The sequence below is a fragment of the Phyllobates terribilis genome, unplaced genomic scaffold (genome assembly GCF_046119375.1).
Source record: "Phyllobates terribilis strain yellow unplaced genomic scaffold, ASM4611937v1 Scaffold_1__5_contigs__length_1240528914, whole genome shotgun sequence".
Classification (NCBI taxonomy): domain Eukaryota; kingdom Metazoa; phylum Chordata; class Amphibia; order Anura; family Dendrobatidae; genus Phyllobates; species Phyllobates terribilis.
The window spans coordinates 39,670,999-39,685,898 of NW_027362761.1; the positions used below are offsets into that span (position 1 = coordinate 39,670,999).

Here is a 14,900-nt window from a genome sequence, read left to right on the forward strand (position 1 = left end):
ATTCTGCAAAAGGTACAGGGAGTGGACTGCTGAGCACTGGGGCAAAGTCATTTTCTCTGATGAATCCCCTTTTCGATTGTTTGGGACATCTGGAAAACAGCTTATTCGGAGAAGAAGAGGTGAGCGCTACCACCAGTCTTGTCTCATGCCAACTGTAAAGCATCCTGAAACCATTCATGTGTGGGGTTGCTTCTCAGCCAAGGGAATCGGCTCACTCACAGTCTTGCCTAAAAACACAGCCATGAATAAAGAATGGTACCAGAATGTCCTCCAAGAGCAACTTCTCCCAACCGTCCAAGAGCAGTTTGGCGCCCAACAATGCCTTTTCCAGCATGATGGAGCACCTTGCCATAAAGCAAAGGTGATAACTAAATGGCTCATGGAACAAAACATAGAGATTTTGGGTCCATGGCCTGGAAACTCCCCAGATCTTAATCCCATTGAGAACTTGTGGTCAATCATCAAGAGACGGGTGGACAAACAAAAACCAACAAATTCTGGCAAAATGCAAGCATTGATTATGCAAGAATGGACTGCTATCAGTCAGGATTTGGTCCAAAAGTTGATTGAGAGCATGCCAGGGAGAATTACAGAGGTCTTGAAGAAGAAGGGGCAACACTGCAAATATTGACTTGCTGCATTAACTCATTCTAACTGTCAATATAACCTATTGGTACTCATAATATGATTGCAATTATATTTCTGTATGTGATATAAACATCAGACAAACACTAATAAAAACCAGAGGCCAGCAGATCATGTGAAAATATAATTTTGGTGTCATTCTCAAAACTTTTGGCCATGACTGTACGTTTTGAGGTAAAAATGACCTCGCATATGATTCTGCCTATTCGTTCCATTACGGTGATACCGACTCGGACTTTTCTCAATGTGACGATACCACGTATGTGTATTTTTTTTTTTTTTAAGGGGGGGGGGGAAGGGTGATTTGATCTTTTGTTATTTATTATTTTTTTCATATTAAACGTTTGTTTTTTTTCTTTTACTTTTCACTGTACCTGTTAGTCCCCTTAGGGGACTTGAACATGCGATCATATGATTCCTAGTGCTATGTAGAGCAATACCACAGTATGCATTTAGTAAAATTCAGTCTCCTATTCCCTCAGCCTGTGGCTGAGCTTCAAAGAGGGATTAAAAAAAAATCTGGTGAATGACGGGGCTATAGCTCCTTGGTTCTGCTGATCCAAGTGGTTCCCGAAGTCAGATGCTACATAACAGTCAACCCTAAGCATATCCGTATATGTCTATTAGTGAAAGATGAAGAAATTATTACATCCAGCCAGAGTCCAATGTAAGTGTATGGATCCAGAACAGCACAGCGTCGCACACTGCATAGTGGCTACACCCAGATACTGCAGCTCAGATGCTGTTCGCTGGACTGAGTACCTTAGCTCAGCTACTATTCACAACATACAAAGACATTTTAGATGTGGCAACAATGTAGGAAAGGCCCTTCCCTACTCCAGCATCACTGTGCCCCTGTAGACAAAGGCTGAGCAATTAAAACATGGATTGATGTGTAGAAAATAATGTGTCCTGAAAGAGCCCTGTCCAACATCGGTGTCTGACGTTACAAATGCTATTGTGGATGAATTCCTACAGGCACTCCAAAATCTGGTGGAAAGTCACAATCAACAGGAGCTATAATGTGAAATATCTTCTGTTATGTTTGTTTCATCTACAAATGAGCTCATTCAGTGGCTTTCACCTGTCTTTATTGTTGGATTTGGATGTTTTGTGCGGCAAGTAGCCAATCTTGCTTTATGACGGTGCAGATGTCAGGTCGATCATTAGGGTTGTACTGCAGGATTTCTTTGATCAAACTTTTGCATTTTTCTTCCACTTCTACAGCTCTGGGAAACACAACTTCTGTCTGTTGAATTTTTGACAGTGTATTCAAGTTTGTCTGATTAAATGGCAGTATTCCTGTCACCATTACGTAGAGGATCACTCCCAGGCTCCAAATGTCAGACTTTCTTGGTTCATAGGGTACACCTTGCTGCACCTACAAAAAAAAAAAAAAAAAAAATACCCTTCTTTCTTTACTCCAACATGGAAATATTTACTCTATCTACTTGCATTCATCATCCTCACAGGGGATCACGACAATTTCTTGTCAGTGCAGTAATTAGCCAATAATTTTTACCATAAGAGTTTTAGTGGCTGCTAGTTTTGGAATACTAAACACAAGGATTATAATTTACTAATCTGATTCAAATGCTGCGGTCATTTAGAAAAACTAAACGTGCCACAGATTTTCATCAGTTGAAAGATATCCGAGGTGAAAGCAGCATTAGCTTAATTTGCTAATGCCGGACTAGCCTTTCAAGCCCCTTGCACATGATGTGCCCCCTTGGGCCGTGGGGTACTCGGTAGCCGGGCCGGTCCTTTTTGGGGTAGTCACGGTGGCAGTGACCTGGTCCGTGGCCCAGCGTGGTCAATAAAGAACAGTCAAATAACACAATAAAGAAAAGGGGATAATGTTCGTGGCACCACCCGTGGTATGCGGCTATAGGTGACCGCCGCTGCTGTTCAGATCCACTGGGGCTGTTGGTGACGCAGTAGAGATGGTTCGGCTCTCCACGGGTAGAGCTAGGCCCCAGGGCAGTTAAATAAATAATTTGAGAGGTTGGGGTTGTGCAAGGCAGGCGACGCAGCAATTAACTGAAGGACACAGTGGGGTGCAGTCTTCAAGTGTTTACTCAGTTATTAAGATGCTCCGGGTTGCAACTGCCAGATTATAACTGCCCACGTCGTCCTGTTTCCTCTGGGGAAGTGATCCAGCCAACTATCAGATAACTTGGGTGCACTTGAATGGGACCCCTTTTGTTTGGTGTACCTTCCCGGGTCATCTCTCTGTGCTTGCTCTCGCCCTCCTGCCCTACACCTCACACACAGTGTCCCGAGCCAGTGGCCGCGGGCCTTGTTGGGCGACGTCCTGCCTGTCCCCTTTGTCCTATAAGGCCACCTTTTCAGAGAATGTGTGTGGATTTTGGCTACGGCACATGAAGATACCGCAAACTCCAGTTTGCTAGCTGAGTCTTGCAATCCTCCACTAGTCTGGGGCTGGTCCCCTACTGCAGCCTGATCCCTTCACGGTCAGCGTGAACTCGGGCGCACGGGTGGACTCCGCACTTCCCGTGCCCCTAGGATCCTCTATCTCTCTGGAGCCCTCCTCACTGCTCTGGTCTTCTCTCCTCACTCTCCTACTGGGCCTCTCTGACTGGGCCCCTCTCCTCCACGGTCCTCACTCACTGAACTCCTGCTCCAAGGACTGGAACTAGGAATGGCCCCTTCTAGATGTTTCTACCCTTCTTTTATAGTCTTCCTTCAGTGCTCCCCTAAACTACTTCCTCCACCCACTTCCTCTACTTAGTTCCACCTTCCAAACAGGGACCGGGTCTGTGCTCTCCCTCAGGAGCTATCTGGACCCTCCCTAATGGAGTGGTGTAGTGTTGGATTTGAGTGTGTGGGTCTCATGTAGTGCTCCCTCCTTACCTGAGAGGGGGGTACCACACCTCTGGCTGAGATGCAGTACCTCTGTGGCAACTGGACCCGCAGGGGCGCCACATACACTCTTATTGTGACATAGTGTTACTTAATGTCAGTGTGCACATGTACGGAAAGCGATCAGGAACGGAGTCTGCTCAATACAGGGCAGATTACGGCTGTTACACAGCCAGCATCTGCCTACAAGTGTACCATCTGGAGCTAGCTTGTGTTGGGGTGCTTTCACACTGCATTTTGGCACCCGTTCGTTGGTCCCGTCGGGATTTACATCTGAACCCTCCCAAAACGGAATTTGATTGTATGTGCTGATGAGGCCATAGACTATAATGGTATCGACAGAGTGAAAATCGTGCATCATTTACGGCGGACACTCAGACAACCATTATAGTCTATGGCCCCCTTGGTGCATACACTTGAATCCCGTTTTGAGCGGGGGGCAGCGCTGATTGGGCACCGGGCTCACATGTCACAACAAACGCAAGAGAGCCCAAGGACCGCGTGTTCCAACAGCACTGTTTGCTAGGCTATCTTTGCATGTGTCACAGCTGTCAAACAGCCGTGACACTAGCAGGTGCGGTGACAATGAATGAAACCCCGAGCACGCCAAAATACTCAGAAAGCACCCGAGCGTGCTCACCGAAAGAGTTAATGAGGCATAGTCGCTCATCACTAATACCAGTGATCAGAGTAATAAAAGTTCCATGAAGGGACTAAGTAAAATAAGAAAAAAAAAAAGGTTTAAAAAAATTGTAAAAATATATATTTAAAAAAAAAAAATCACAAAGTCAAGAATAAAAAAAAAATATACCAATAAATATGTATATTTATATTAAAACAAAAAAAGTACACATTTGGTATCGCCACATCCAGAACGACCTGATCTATAAAACTGTCACACTAGTTAACCCTTTCAGTTAAAGTAAAAAAAAAACATGGCAAAAACATATGATCTTTCATCATAACCCCAAACAATAAGTGGAATGTAAATAAAAATGGTATAGCTGAAAACATCTTGTTTCGCAAAAACAAGCAGCCACACACCTCTGTCAGTGGAGAAATAAAAAAACTATATCTCTCAGAATATAGCAATGAAAAACTTTTTTTTTTTCTAAGAAAAAATTTATTGCGTAAAAGCGGCAAAAAAAAATTATATAAATGTATCGCTGTAATCATACTGACCCGAAGAACAATGCTGTCTTATCACTTTTACCACAGGGAGGATGGCATAGCCCCCCTATAAAAAACAATTCCTAAATTCATTGAGGGGTGTAGTTTGTAAAGTGGGGTCACTTATGGGGGGGTTCTGCCAATGTGACATGGCACCATCAAACCATTCAAGCAAAATCAGGTCTCCAATATGGTGCTCCTTCCCTTCTGAGTTTTGCACTGTATTCTTCTACCACATATGGGGTATTGGCATACTCAGGAGAAATTGCACAACAAATTGTACTGTTCATTTTCTCCTTTTGGAAATTAAAAACAACATTTTTAGTGGAAAAAATGTAATTTTCCATTGACTCATTATTATTATTTATTTATATTGCGCCATTGATTCCATGGTGCTGTACATAAGGAGTAGTTACATACCAAATACAGATATCACTTACAGTAAATGAACTAACAATGATAGACTGGTACAGAGGGAAGAGGACCCTGCCCTTGCGGGCTTACATTCTACAGTAATGGGGAAGGAGACAGTAAGTTGGGGGGTTGCAGTAGCTCCGGTGTTGTTGACGTGGCAGCAGGCAAGGTCATGGCAGACTGTAAGCTTGTTTGAAGAGATGGGTTTTCAGGTTCTGTCTGAAGGGTCCAAATGTGGCGGATAATCGGACGTGTTGAGGCACAGAATTCCATAGGATGGGGGATATTTGGGAGAAAGGCGACTGGGCGAGGAACGAATAAGTGTGGAGGAGAGAAGGAGCTCTTGGGAGGACCGGAGATTACGTAAGGGAATGTATCGGGAGATTAGTTCAGAGATGTATGTAGGAAAGAGGTTATGAATGGCTTTGTAGGTCAGTGTTAGTAGTTTGAACTGGATACGCTGGGCAATTGGGAGCCAGTGAAGGGATTTGCAAAGGGGGATAGCAGAGGAGTAGCGAGGAGAGATGAACTAGTCGCACAGCAGAGTTAAGGATTGACTGGAGGGGTGCGGGAGTGTTAGCAGGTAGGCCACAGAGGAGGATGTTGTAGTAGTCGAGGCGGGAGATGAGGACATGCACAAGCAGTTTAGTAGATTCAGGGCTGAGGAAAGCACGGATTCTGGAAATATTTTTGAGCAGGAGGCGACAGGAGGTGGCGAGAGCTTGGATGTAGGGTTTGAAGGACAGGGCAGAGTCAAGGGTTACTCCGAGGCAGCGGATTTCCGGTACAGGGGAAAGTGTGATGCCGTTTATTGTGATAGAAAGGTCAGGTGGGGAAAATATCGAGATGGGGGAAAGATGAGGAGTTCAGTTTTGTCCACATTGAGCTTGAGGAAGCGGGAGGAGAAGAAGGAGGATATGGCTGCCAGAGAGGTAGATCTGGGTGTCATCAGCGTACAGATGGTACTGGAAGCCGTGGGATTTTATGAGCTGTCCCAGGCCAAGGGTATAGATTGAGAAGAGTAGGGGTCCTAAGACAGAGCCTTGAGGGACTCTAACAGAGAGAGGGCGGGATGAGGAGGTAGTGTGGGAGTGGGAGATGCTAAATGTGCGGTTAGAAAGGTATGAGGAGATCCAGGATAGGGCAAGGTTTTTGACGCCAAAGGAAGAGAGGATCTATATTAGGAGGCAGGGGTCAACTGTGTCGAAAACAGAGGACAGGTCAAGAAAAAGGAGTACAGAGAATTCTCTGTTAGCTTTGGCTGTAAGTAAGTCATTGATGATTTTGGTAAGGGCAGGTTCAGTGGAATGGTGGGGGCGGAAGCCGGATTGTCGGTTGTCGAAAAGAGAGTTAGATGAGAGGTGAGAGGAAAGTTCAGCGTGAACGTGTTGCTCAAGGAGTTTGGAGGCAAATGGGAGCAGCGATATGGGGCGGTAGCTGGACAAGGCGGTTGGGTCGAGGGATGGCTTTTTGAGGATGGGCGTGATTGTAGCATGTTTGAAGGCAGCAGGGAAGGTACCAGAAGTTAGTGATAGGTTGAAGAGATGGGTTAGGGATGGGATGAGTGTGGGGGTGAGGTTGGGGAGGAGGTGGGATGAGGTCAAGTGCACAAGTGGTGAGGTGTGATTTGGAGAAGAGACAAGTAAGGTCTCCTTTCGTGATGTTGGGAAGGGAGGTTATGGGGAAAGGGCAATGGTCTGGAAAACAAAGGGGTTGTGATGGTTGGGCAGTAAAGACTTGGCTTGTTTGCCACACACTTCAAAAACAAGATTGACCAAACTCATCAGCAGAGATGATGGAGGACGGAGGGGGCAGTGGAGGGCGGAGGAGAAATTTAAAAGTGTTGAATAGCTGTTTGGGGTTGTAGGATAAGGAAGATATGAGGGTTGTGAAGTAGGCCTATTTAGCAGAGGTGAGGGCTGATTTGAATGCGAGTGTTTCTTGTTTCAATGTAGTGAAGTCATCTTGAGAATGTGTTTTCTTCCAACGCCACTCTGCAACATAAGAGGGGCGACTGAGTCAATAGCTGATGCAAGAGTAGCATTGTATAAAGCAGTGGCGCTGTCTGTGTCGTGGAGTGAAGATATGGATGTCAGTGGTAGAATAGAGTCAGAGAGTGTGGGAGTGTCTAGATGTGCAAGGTTTCTGCGGGGGTGTGCTAGTTGCTGGACATGGGTGACAGGTGAGGAGGACAGGGATGAGAACGTGAGTAGATGGTGGTCAGATAGGGGAAGGGGGGAGGTTGTGAGGTTAGATAGGGAGCAGAGTCGGGTGAAGATGAGGTCTAGTGAGTGTCCGTCTATGTGGGCGGCTGAGGAGGACCACTGAGTAAGTCCAAAGGATGAAGTAAGCGAAAGGAGTTTGGATGCTGCTGGCTGGTGAGTGTCAGTGGGGATGTTTAAATCACCCATGATGATTGTGGGAATGTCAGCGGAGAGAAAGTAAAGAAGCCAGGTGGAGAATTGGTCAATAAAGGCAGTGACCGGACCTGGAGGACAGTATATGACAGCCACTTGGAGGTTGGAGGGAGAGTAGATGCGGACAGAGTGGACTTCAAAAGAAGGGAGAATAAGGGAGGGGTAGAGGTGGGATAGGGCTAAAGGTGCAGTTGGTAGAAAGGAGAAGACCCACTCCTCCACCATGTCTGTTACCAGAGTCAGGAGTGTGGGTGAAGTGGAGGCCACCGTAACACAGCGCAGCAGGGGAGGCAGTGTCGGAGGGTGTCAGCCATGTCTCTGTGATGCCCAGGATGGAGAGATTGTGAGAGGTAAAGAGGTTGTGGACAAAATGGAGCTTGTTATAGACAGAGTGGGCATTCCAGAGTGCTCCAGAGAGAGGGAGCAGGGGGGTGGGCGTCAGGGGCTCAGGTTTTACGTAGGAGAGGTATAGTTATACAATTATGTGAATCGCCTGATGGTTAAAAATGCTCCCTACTCCTGTAGATGAATTCCTCAAGAGGTGTAGTTTCCAAAATGGGGTCACTTGTGAGGGGTTTCTGCTGTTTTGGCACATCAGGGGCTCTGAAAATATGACATGGCATCTGCAATCAACTGTATTCCAGCCAAAAATAGCACTCCAAAATTCAGATGGCGTTCCTTCCCTTCCAAGCCCTGCCGTGTGCCCAAACAGTAGTTTTGCACCACATATGGGTTATCTGTGTGCTCAGGAGAAATTGCACAACAAATTGTATGGTTCATTTTCTTCTGTTATCCTTGTGAAAATGAAAAATGTAGGGCAAAAGAAACATTTTTGTAGGAAAAATTAAAATGTTAATTTTTTCCTTGCACGTTGATTTAATTACTGTGAAGCACCCAAAGAGTTAATAAACTTCTTGAATGTGGTTTTGAGCATTTTGAGGGTGCAGTTTTTAAAATGGTGTCACTTTTGGGTATTTTCTATAATATAAACCTGTCAAAACCACTGTGATGTGGTGCCTAAAAAAAAAAAATTGGTTTTCTAAATTTTGTTGGAAAAATGGAAAATTGCTGATAAACTTTTAGCCCTTCGAACTTCCTAACAAAAAAAATATTTTTAAAAATTATGAAGATGTAAAGTAGACGTGGTAAATGTTACTATCTATTTTGTGTGGTATAAATATCTGGTTTAAGAGCATAAAAATTCAAAGTTTGAAAATTGTGCAATTTTCACATCTTTTGTCAAATTTTTAATATTTTCATAAATAAACATAAATCATATCAACCAAAATGTACCACTTTCATGAAGTACAAAATGTCATAAAAAACAATTTCAGAACCGCTGGGATACGTTGAAGCGTTCCAGAGTTATTGCCACATAAAGTGACATTGGTCAGAATTGTAAAATTTGGCCTGGTCAGGCTTGGAGGTGAATGACTTACAACCATGGACAGGTGTTCAGTGTACCCTTGGCGTGGGCAAACATTTAAGTGCATCTTCTCAAGTACTTGTTTTCCATCTATCTCTGCCTCTATAAAGCCAGAACCGTCAATCAAAGAAGAGGGTGGGGGTGGAGGTGGAGATAGAGGGAAAACATGCAGGTGGGAAAGTGCAATTAGATGTTTTGACATGCCAAGATGCACCGAGAGCCTGTACTTTGTTTGAACAGTCATTCTTTGCTGACATAGTCCCTTTAAAAATCTTCTCGCCTGATGAAGGAGCAAAATGCTTTGCTGTTTTAGACAAGCCAACAATCTTGCACTCCCATAGTCCTCCATTCAATATTATTGTCACAACAATTTAAAAAAAAAAAACCCACAATACTCACCTCTCCTCCTTATTCCCCGCTGCTCCGTTCTCTGCAGCGAGCGCTCCTCCTCCACTGTATGGAGGACTATGGAGAGTGCAGTATACTGCATGGAGGACTATGGAGAGTGCAGTATACTGTATGGAGGACTATGGGGTGTGCAGTGTACTGTATGGAGTACTATGGGGAGTGCAGTATACTGTGTGGAGGACTATGGGGAGGTCAGCATACAGTAGTCCTCCAAAATACAATACTCACCTCTTCTCCTTTTTACCCCTGTCTCTGCAGCGAGCGCTCTGAAGCGCCACATACCTCAGTGCAGCGGGCGCCATGTAGTGACGTCATCGGGCCCACTGCGCTGAGAAGTCAGAGGAAGAATGATGGAGAAGGAAGCATCAGCTGACGCTCCCTCCTCCATCATTACTTTCAACTGTATCGGCATCCAGGATGCCGATACAGTTGAACGTGCGATGACGGTTGGGTGGGAAGCCGGATGCTGCCACCGGGCCCCTGTGACTCATGGGCCCCATAACTCCTGCGTGGCTTGCCACCATTTTCGGTACCCCACTGTGGAGGACTATGGGTAATGAAGTATACTGTGTGGAGTACTATACTACACTGTGTTCCAAATTATTATGCAAATAATATTTTCTCAAATTTTCCCAAATTACCTATATGAATTGCAGTCATTGTAATTTTCCAGTCAAATAACTATGAGTACAATTGAAAGGTTTTTGTACAAACTGCCTATGATAACAGTATATTTTTTAAAAAATAAAAAACTCAAACTGCACTCAAAATGCATGTTCCAAATTATTATGCACAGCAGAGTTTTCAACCTTTTCATTTTAATAAAGAACAAAAAAATTGTCATTTTTGAAATTATAAGCATTAGCAGGTTATTACAAACTGAAATCAAACCGTTTTCACCTCAAAACTTTATTCTAGGTGATGTTACATTTGCACATAGGACCCCTTGTTCGAAAGGAGCTTCTGAACTCTCTCGTCCATTGAATTTGTCAGGTTTTGGATGGTTTCTGCTTCAATTGTTTTGCATGAGGACAGAATACCCTCCCAGAGCTGTTGCTTATATGTGAACTGCCTCCCGCCATCATAGACACTCCTTTTGATGATGCTCCAGAGGTTCTCAATGGGGTTGAGGTCAGGGGAGCATGGGTGCCACACCATAAGTTTGTCCCCTTTTATGCCCATAGCAGCCAGAGATGCAGATGTGTTATGTGCAGCATGAGACGGGGCATTATCTACTTGGTCAGGCCAAGTAGATACTTAGTCACGCCCCTCTGGCTCCTCCTTGCACCGCAGCACAGAGGTTCCACCACCCGGATCCGTAACAGTACTGTGAAAGAATTCATTGAGGAGGTATCCTATAGTGTTTGTGGGACACTTTTGTTGGCATCATATTTCATGGGTGCAATAAAAGAGGAATCTAGGGCTTCAATAGGTGGAAAATTACTTTGTAAAGGTTGCAAAGTTGTGAGATGTGCTCTTCTGTGACCCCGCTGAATATTATTACTTTTTTTGGGGGGGGGGCGGGCAATTAGAACTTCTGCTATGGGACCCCGTGATTTCTATGTTTTCCCCTGGATGACAGGCTATGATTTCACCCATAGACAGCAAAGCACAGCACAGACAAGGGAATGCCTGTTCTTCATTCACTTTTTTAGCTCATGTAGACAAGCGGCAGCAGCATAGAAGACATTATACAGCAGAGCTGAGCTGTCTTGATCTGACTCAAACTTTGAGGTGAGATAAAATGCTTGTTTGAGAGCTCTGCACAATGTTTTTCTGCCTGCCTGTCTGTTCTCTTCCCTGCTCCTAACTCCTCCCCACCCTTCCCCTCTCCACAGAGTGTAATTGGCTATGTCACATGCCACTTGTCTGTTTCCTCTAAGCAAGACGGACTTGAGCTGCTTTTTTCTCAGTGGATGACAAATTCAGAATGCATGAGAGAATGAAGAAGTGTCTGATGAATGGGGAAAGAAAATGATTTCTTTGATAACATACATTACTGCATTTCTGTAACTGTGCCTGTTTATTCAAAGTTTGTTGACAGTACAATTTGGTTTTAAATGCACATGTTTGTAGGCAGGTATGTTACACACAAGAAAAATGAAAGGTTTGAAATGTGTTTCTATGTCTGCATTGATATGTTTTTAATGCCTAAGAAATAACAGAAGTGTTACCAAAGTGTTGGATCATGTGGATTAATTCCTAAGAACACCGCCAGTTTCCTTTGCACTCGGATAAATGAGTGATTATCATGACCAGTAAGAAAGCATCTGTTAACAAGATATGCAACTTTTTGTATATTCTTAATATCCGTTGGCCCGCATACACATTACACTAATGTAGTTCAAACCTGCCGATAATCGACGGATTCAGCTGATACTGTTTATGTGGGTCGCCTCCAGATGACGTCAGGAGAAATAAGTACCGGCGTGTCTGATGATCCTTTAGAGATGTCTGGCAGCGAATTGCACAGGAGCACTTTGCAAACAAGTGTTCCTGTGTATGGGAGCGTATAGCTCGCTCCCAGCCAAAAGATCTGCTAAACCACCATTTGGCTGACAACTATCTAAAGTGTATTAGGGGAAGGGCTTAAAAGGAATCTGTTACCAGGTTTTGGTACCTTATCTGATAGCAGCATGATGTAAGGGCAGAGATCCTGATTTCACTTACTTTAATGTGTGCTGCAGTTTTGATAAAAATCAGTTTTATGTGCTGAAGCTCTTCCAGGTCTCTGAATGCTGAGCTCTGAATAACCTCACCCACACCACTGATTGGCAACTTTCTACCAATCAGTGGCAGGGTGTGGTTATACTACCTGGAAGCAGATTAACTTGTCCTCTAGTGATAAACTGCTGATAAAACAATGTTTTTCTCAAAACTACAGTAAGTGACACATTTCTGGAATAAGGGTCTCTGCCCCTACACCATGCTGCTCTCATATTAGATGGCAAAAACCTAATGACAGATTCCCTTTTAAGTTCTAGGTAGATAGAATAGAACCTTATCTATTGCTAAACATCAGGGCTTGGACAACATATCTATAAAAGATAAAACACTACTTGCATACTGACTCACCTCAGGAGAAGCATATGCTGGAGATCCACAGTAAGTGGTACACAAATTGGAGCTATTTGTGAACCTGGTTCCGAAGCTGAAGTCTGTGATCTTTGCATTGTGATCTGATGTGATAAGTACATTTTCACACTTCAGATCGCGGTGTGCCACATGATGCTTATGCAGATACTGGACGGCTTTGGTGATCTGCTTAAAAAGGCTTCTGGCCTTTTCAGCTGGTAGCCATCCTGTACTCTGCACTAACGCCAGGAGGTCTGTGAGACACAATTCCATTACTATAAACTGTAGGCCATTATTTATCTCAATAAACTCAAAAGAAGTTATGACATTAGGATGTCGAACCCTCCTCAAAATGTCCAACTCGCGGGGGAGATATTTCATGGTATACTCAGCTGGGGCTTTTGTCTTGTCGATCACTTTAATGGCCACTCTGCACTGGTGTTTCCTAGATGTGGCCATTTTCACCTTTGAAAAGGCTCCTTCACCAATGGTACATAATGTATTGTATCCCAGCTTCTCTAGCAGACGATCAGCAATGGACATGATGGCAGAAAGAGACCAGCCTTCAGACTTGATGGACACTGTGGGAACCTTTTTAGATTTTATTCCCCCCAAAGTGCAATGATAGAAATGGAAGCTTCCCCACTGATAGTGATTTCACGCTAGACGAGTCATAATGGGCCTATCTATGACCTGTATTTGGTTGCCATAGTTACAAGTATAACTGGCATTGGAATGTGCCCAGCTTTTAATGCCTAGACGTAGGACTGTTTCATAGTAAGGCCACGTTCACACATTCAGTATTTGGTCAGTTTTTTACCTCAGTATTTGTTCCACTCCTGGTTTTGACTTACAGTCAGAGGTAAAGTATAATAGAAACACGTCACCACTTCTGGATTTATCACCCACTCCTGGTTCTGGCTTACAAATACTGATGTAAAATACTGACCAGATACTGAGTGTGTGAACGTGGCCTAATAGTGACTGATGGCACAATACTTAAATAGAGACACAGTGCCTGGTTAAAGCATAAAAGGATAGCCGTACCTGTGATTGGTCTGACCTGCACATAGTAATGGCGCATGATAGTAAAAAAATACTAACAATTATTATCAGTGAAGAACCACTTTCAAGCGTCTGAGAGTAAGAGGGAAGACATATTGAGGAAGCCGCGCTCTAAATATTTTACAATAGACTGATCTAAAAATGTTCTTTCCTTGCCATCTGTCAGTGGCTGCTTTCTTGTCCTGAAGGAGTGATTACATGTTCGGGTATGTGCATACGACGTCTCAGGCGGGTCCGCTCCCAAACTCATCTGAAAAAGCTAGAACTGTAGAAAAGACATGGACTGCACATCCAAAAATCATACATTAATCTAATGCCGCCAGGGAAAAATGTACAGAACTGCCATAACATTCTGATCAGACCGTATGAAGCCCACTGCCCCGTCATGACGAACCTCTCAGTGGGTCCTAACTTTTTCTAACCTTGACAATGCTCCAGCATGGAGGGCGGCCTGGTCCCTCACAGCACCCATGCTACTAGACTGAGTCACCATGACTCCAGGCTACACCGCCCCATAGACACAAAACCACTGCAACAATGGCCTCCACACAGCACCAACACCAAGTGAAGGAGCGAAGACTCACCTTCCACAAGCTCTCAGGCCTCATTCACACGTCCGGGTTTCCAGTACGTATGGCATGTTTTTTTTCACAGATACCACACGTACCCATTATAACCTATGCTGCTATGCACCGGTTTGTGATTTTACATGGGCCAAGTGTCCATGCAAAACACGGAGACATGTCTGTTTTTTTTCCAGAAGGGCCAAGAAAAGTCTATGGCTCCACGCAAAACATATACAGCACAGGGATGGCATCAGTGTGCCGTACGTGTTTATCATTGTAACATATAGGAGAAGCTTTGTAATTTCTTTCCTTATCCATACCGGTAAAAACGGGCACACGGACCATACACTGATGGTAACGTTTTTCACATACGTTTAAACATGGAAGTGTGAAGGAGGCCTCAAACTGTGAGCTGAGAGCAAAAATAGGTGGAACCCCTCGTCCAGTCTCCAGCTAAGGCCACGTTCACACATTGAGTATTTGGTGAGTTTTTTACCTCAGTATTTGTAAGCCAAAACCAGGAGTGGGTGATAAATGCAGAATTGGTGACTTGTTTCTATTATACTTTTCCTCTGATTGTTCCTCACCTGGTTTCAACTTATAAATACTGATGTAAAATACTGACCAAATACTGAACGTGGCCTTGCTATAATATGCCAGTGGGAAGAGTGCTGGGACAAGTAAAAAAAAAAGAGGGGACAGAGCATGCAATATGCTGAACTGTAGAAAGATGTGGACCGGACATCCAAACATCATACGATCATCTAATGCGTAGGGAGAAATCCACATCACTGAACATGAGGTCACTCTGACTTCCCGACGCCTGCACAC

The 14,900-nt window shown here is 44.3% G+C and overlaps 1 protein-coding gene across 1 annotated transcript; it reads right to left on the reverse strand.

The window, feature by feature from the left end:
• Window positions 1-1,735: 1,735 nt before the first annotated feature.
• TSSK6 (testis specific serine kinase 6) lies at window positions 1,736-12,981 on the reverse strand. Its single transcript, XM_073663170.1, has 2 exons — window positions 12,439-12,981; window positions 1,736-2,026 (listed from the first exon to the last, which is right to left on the reverse strand). Exons 1-2 carry the CDS (start codon window positions 12,979-12,981, stop codon window positions 1,736-1,738), a joined length of 834 nt encoding a protein of 277 aa, XP_073519271.1.
• Window positions 12,982-14,900: the final 1,919 nt, after the last annotated feature.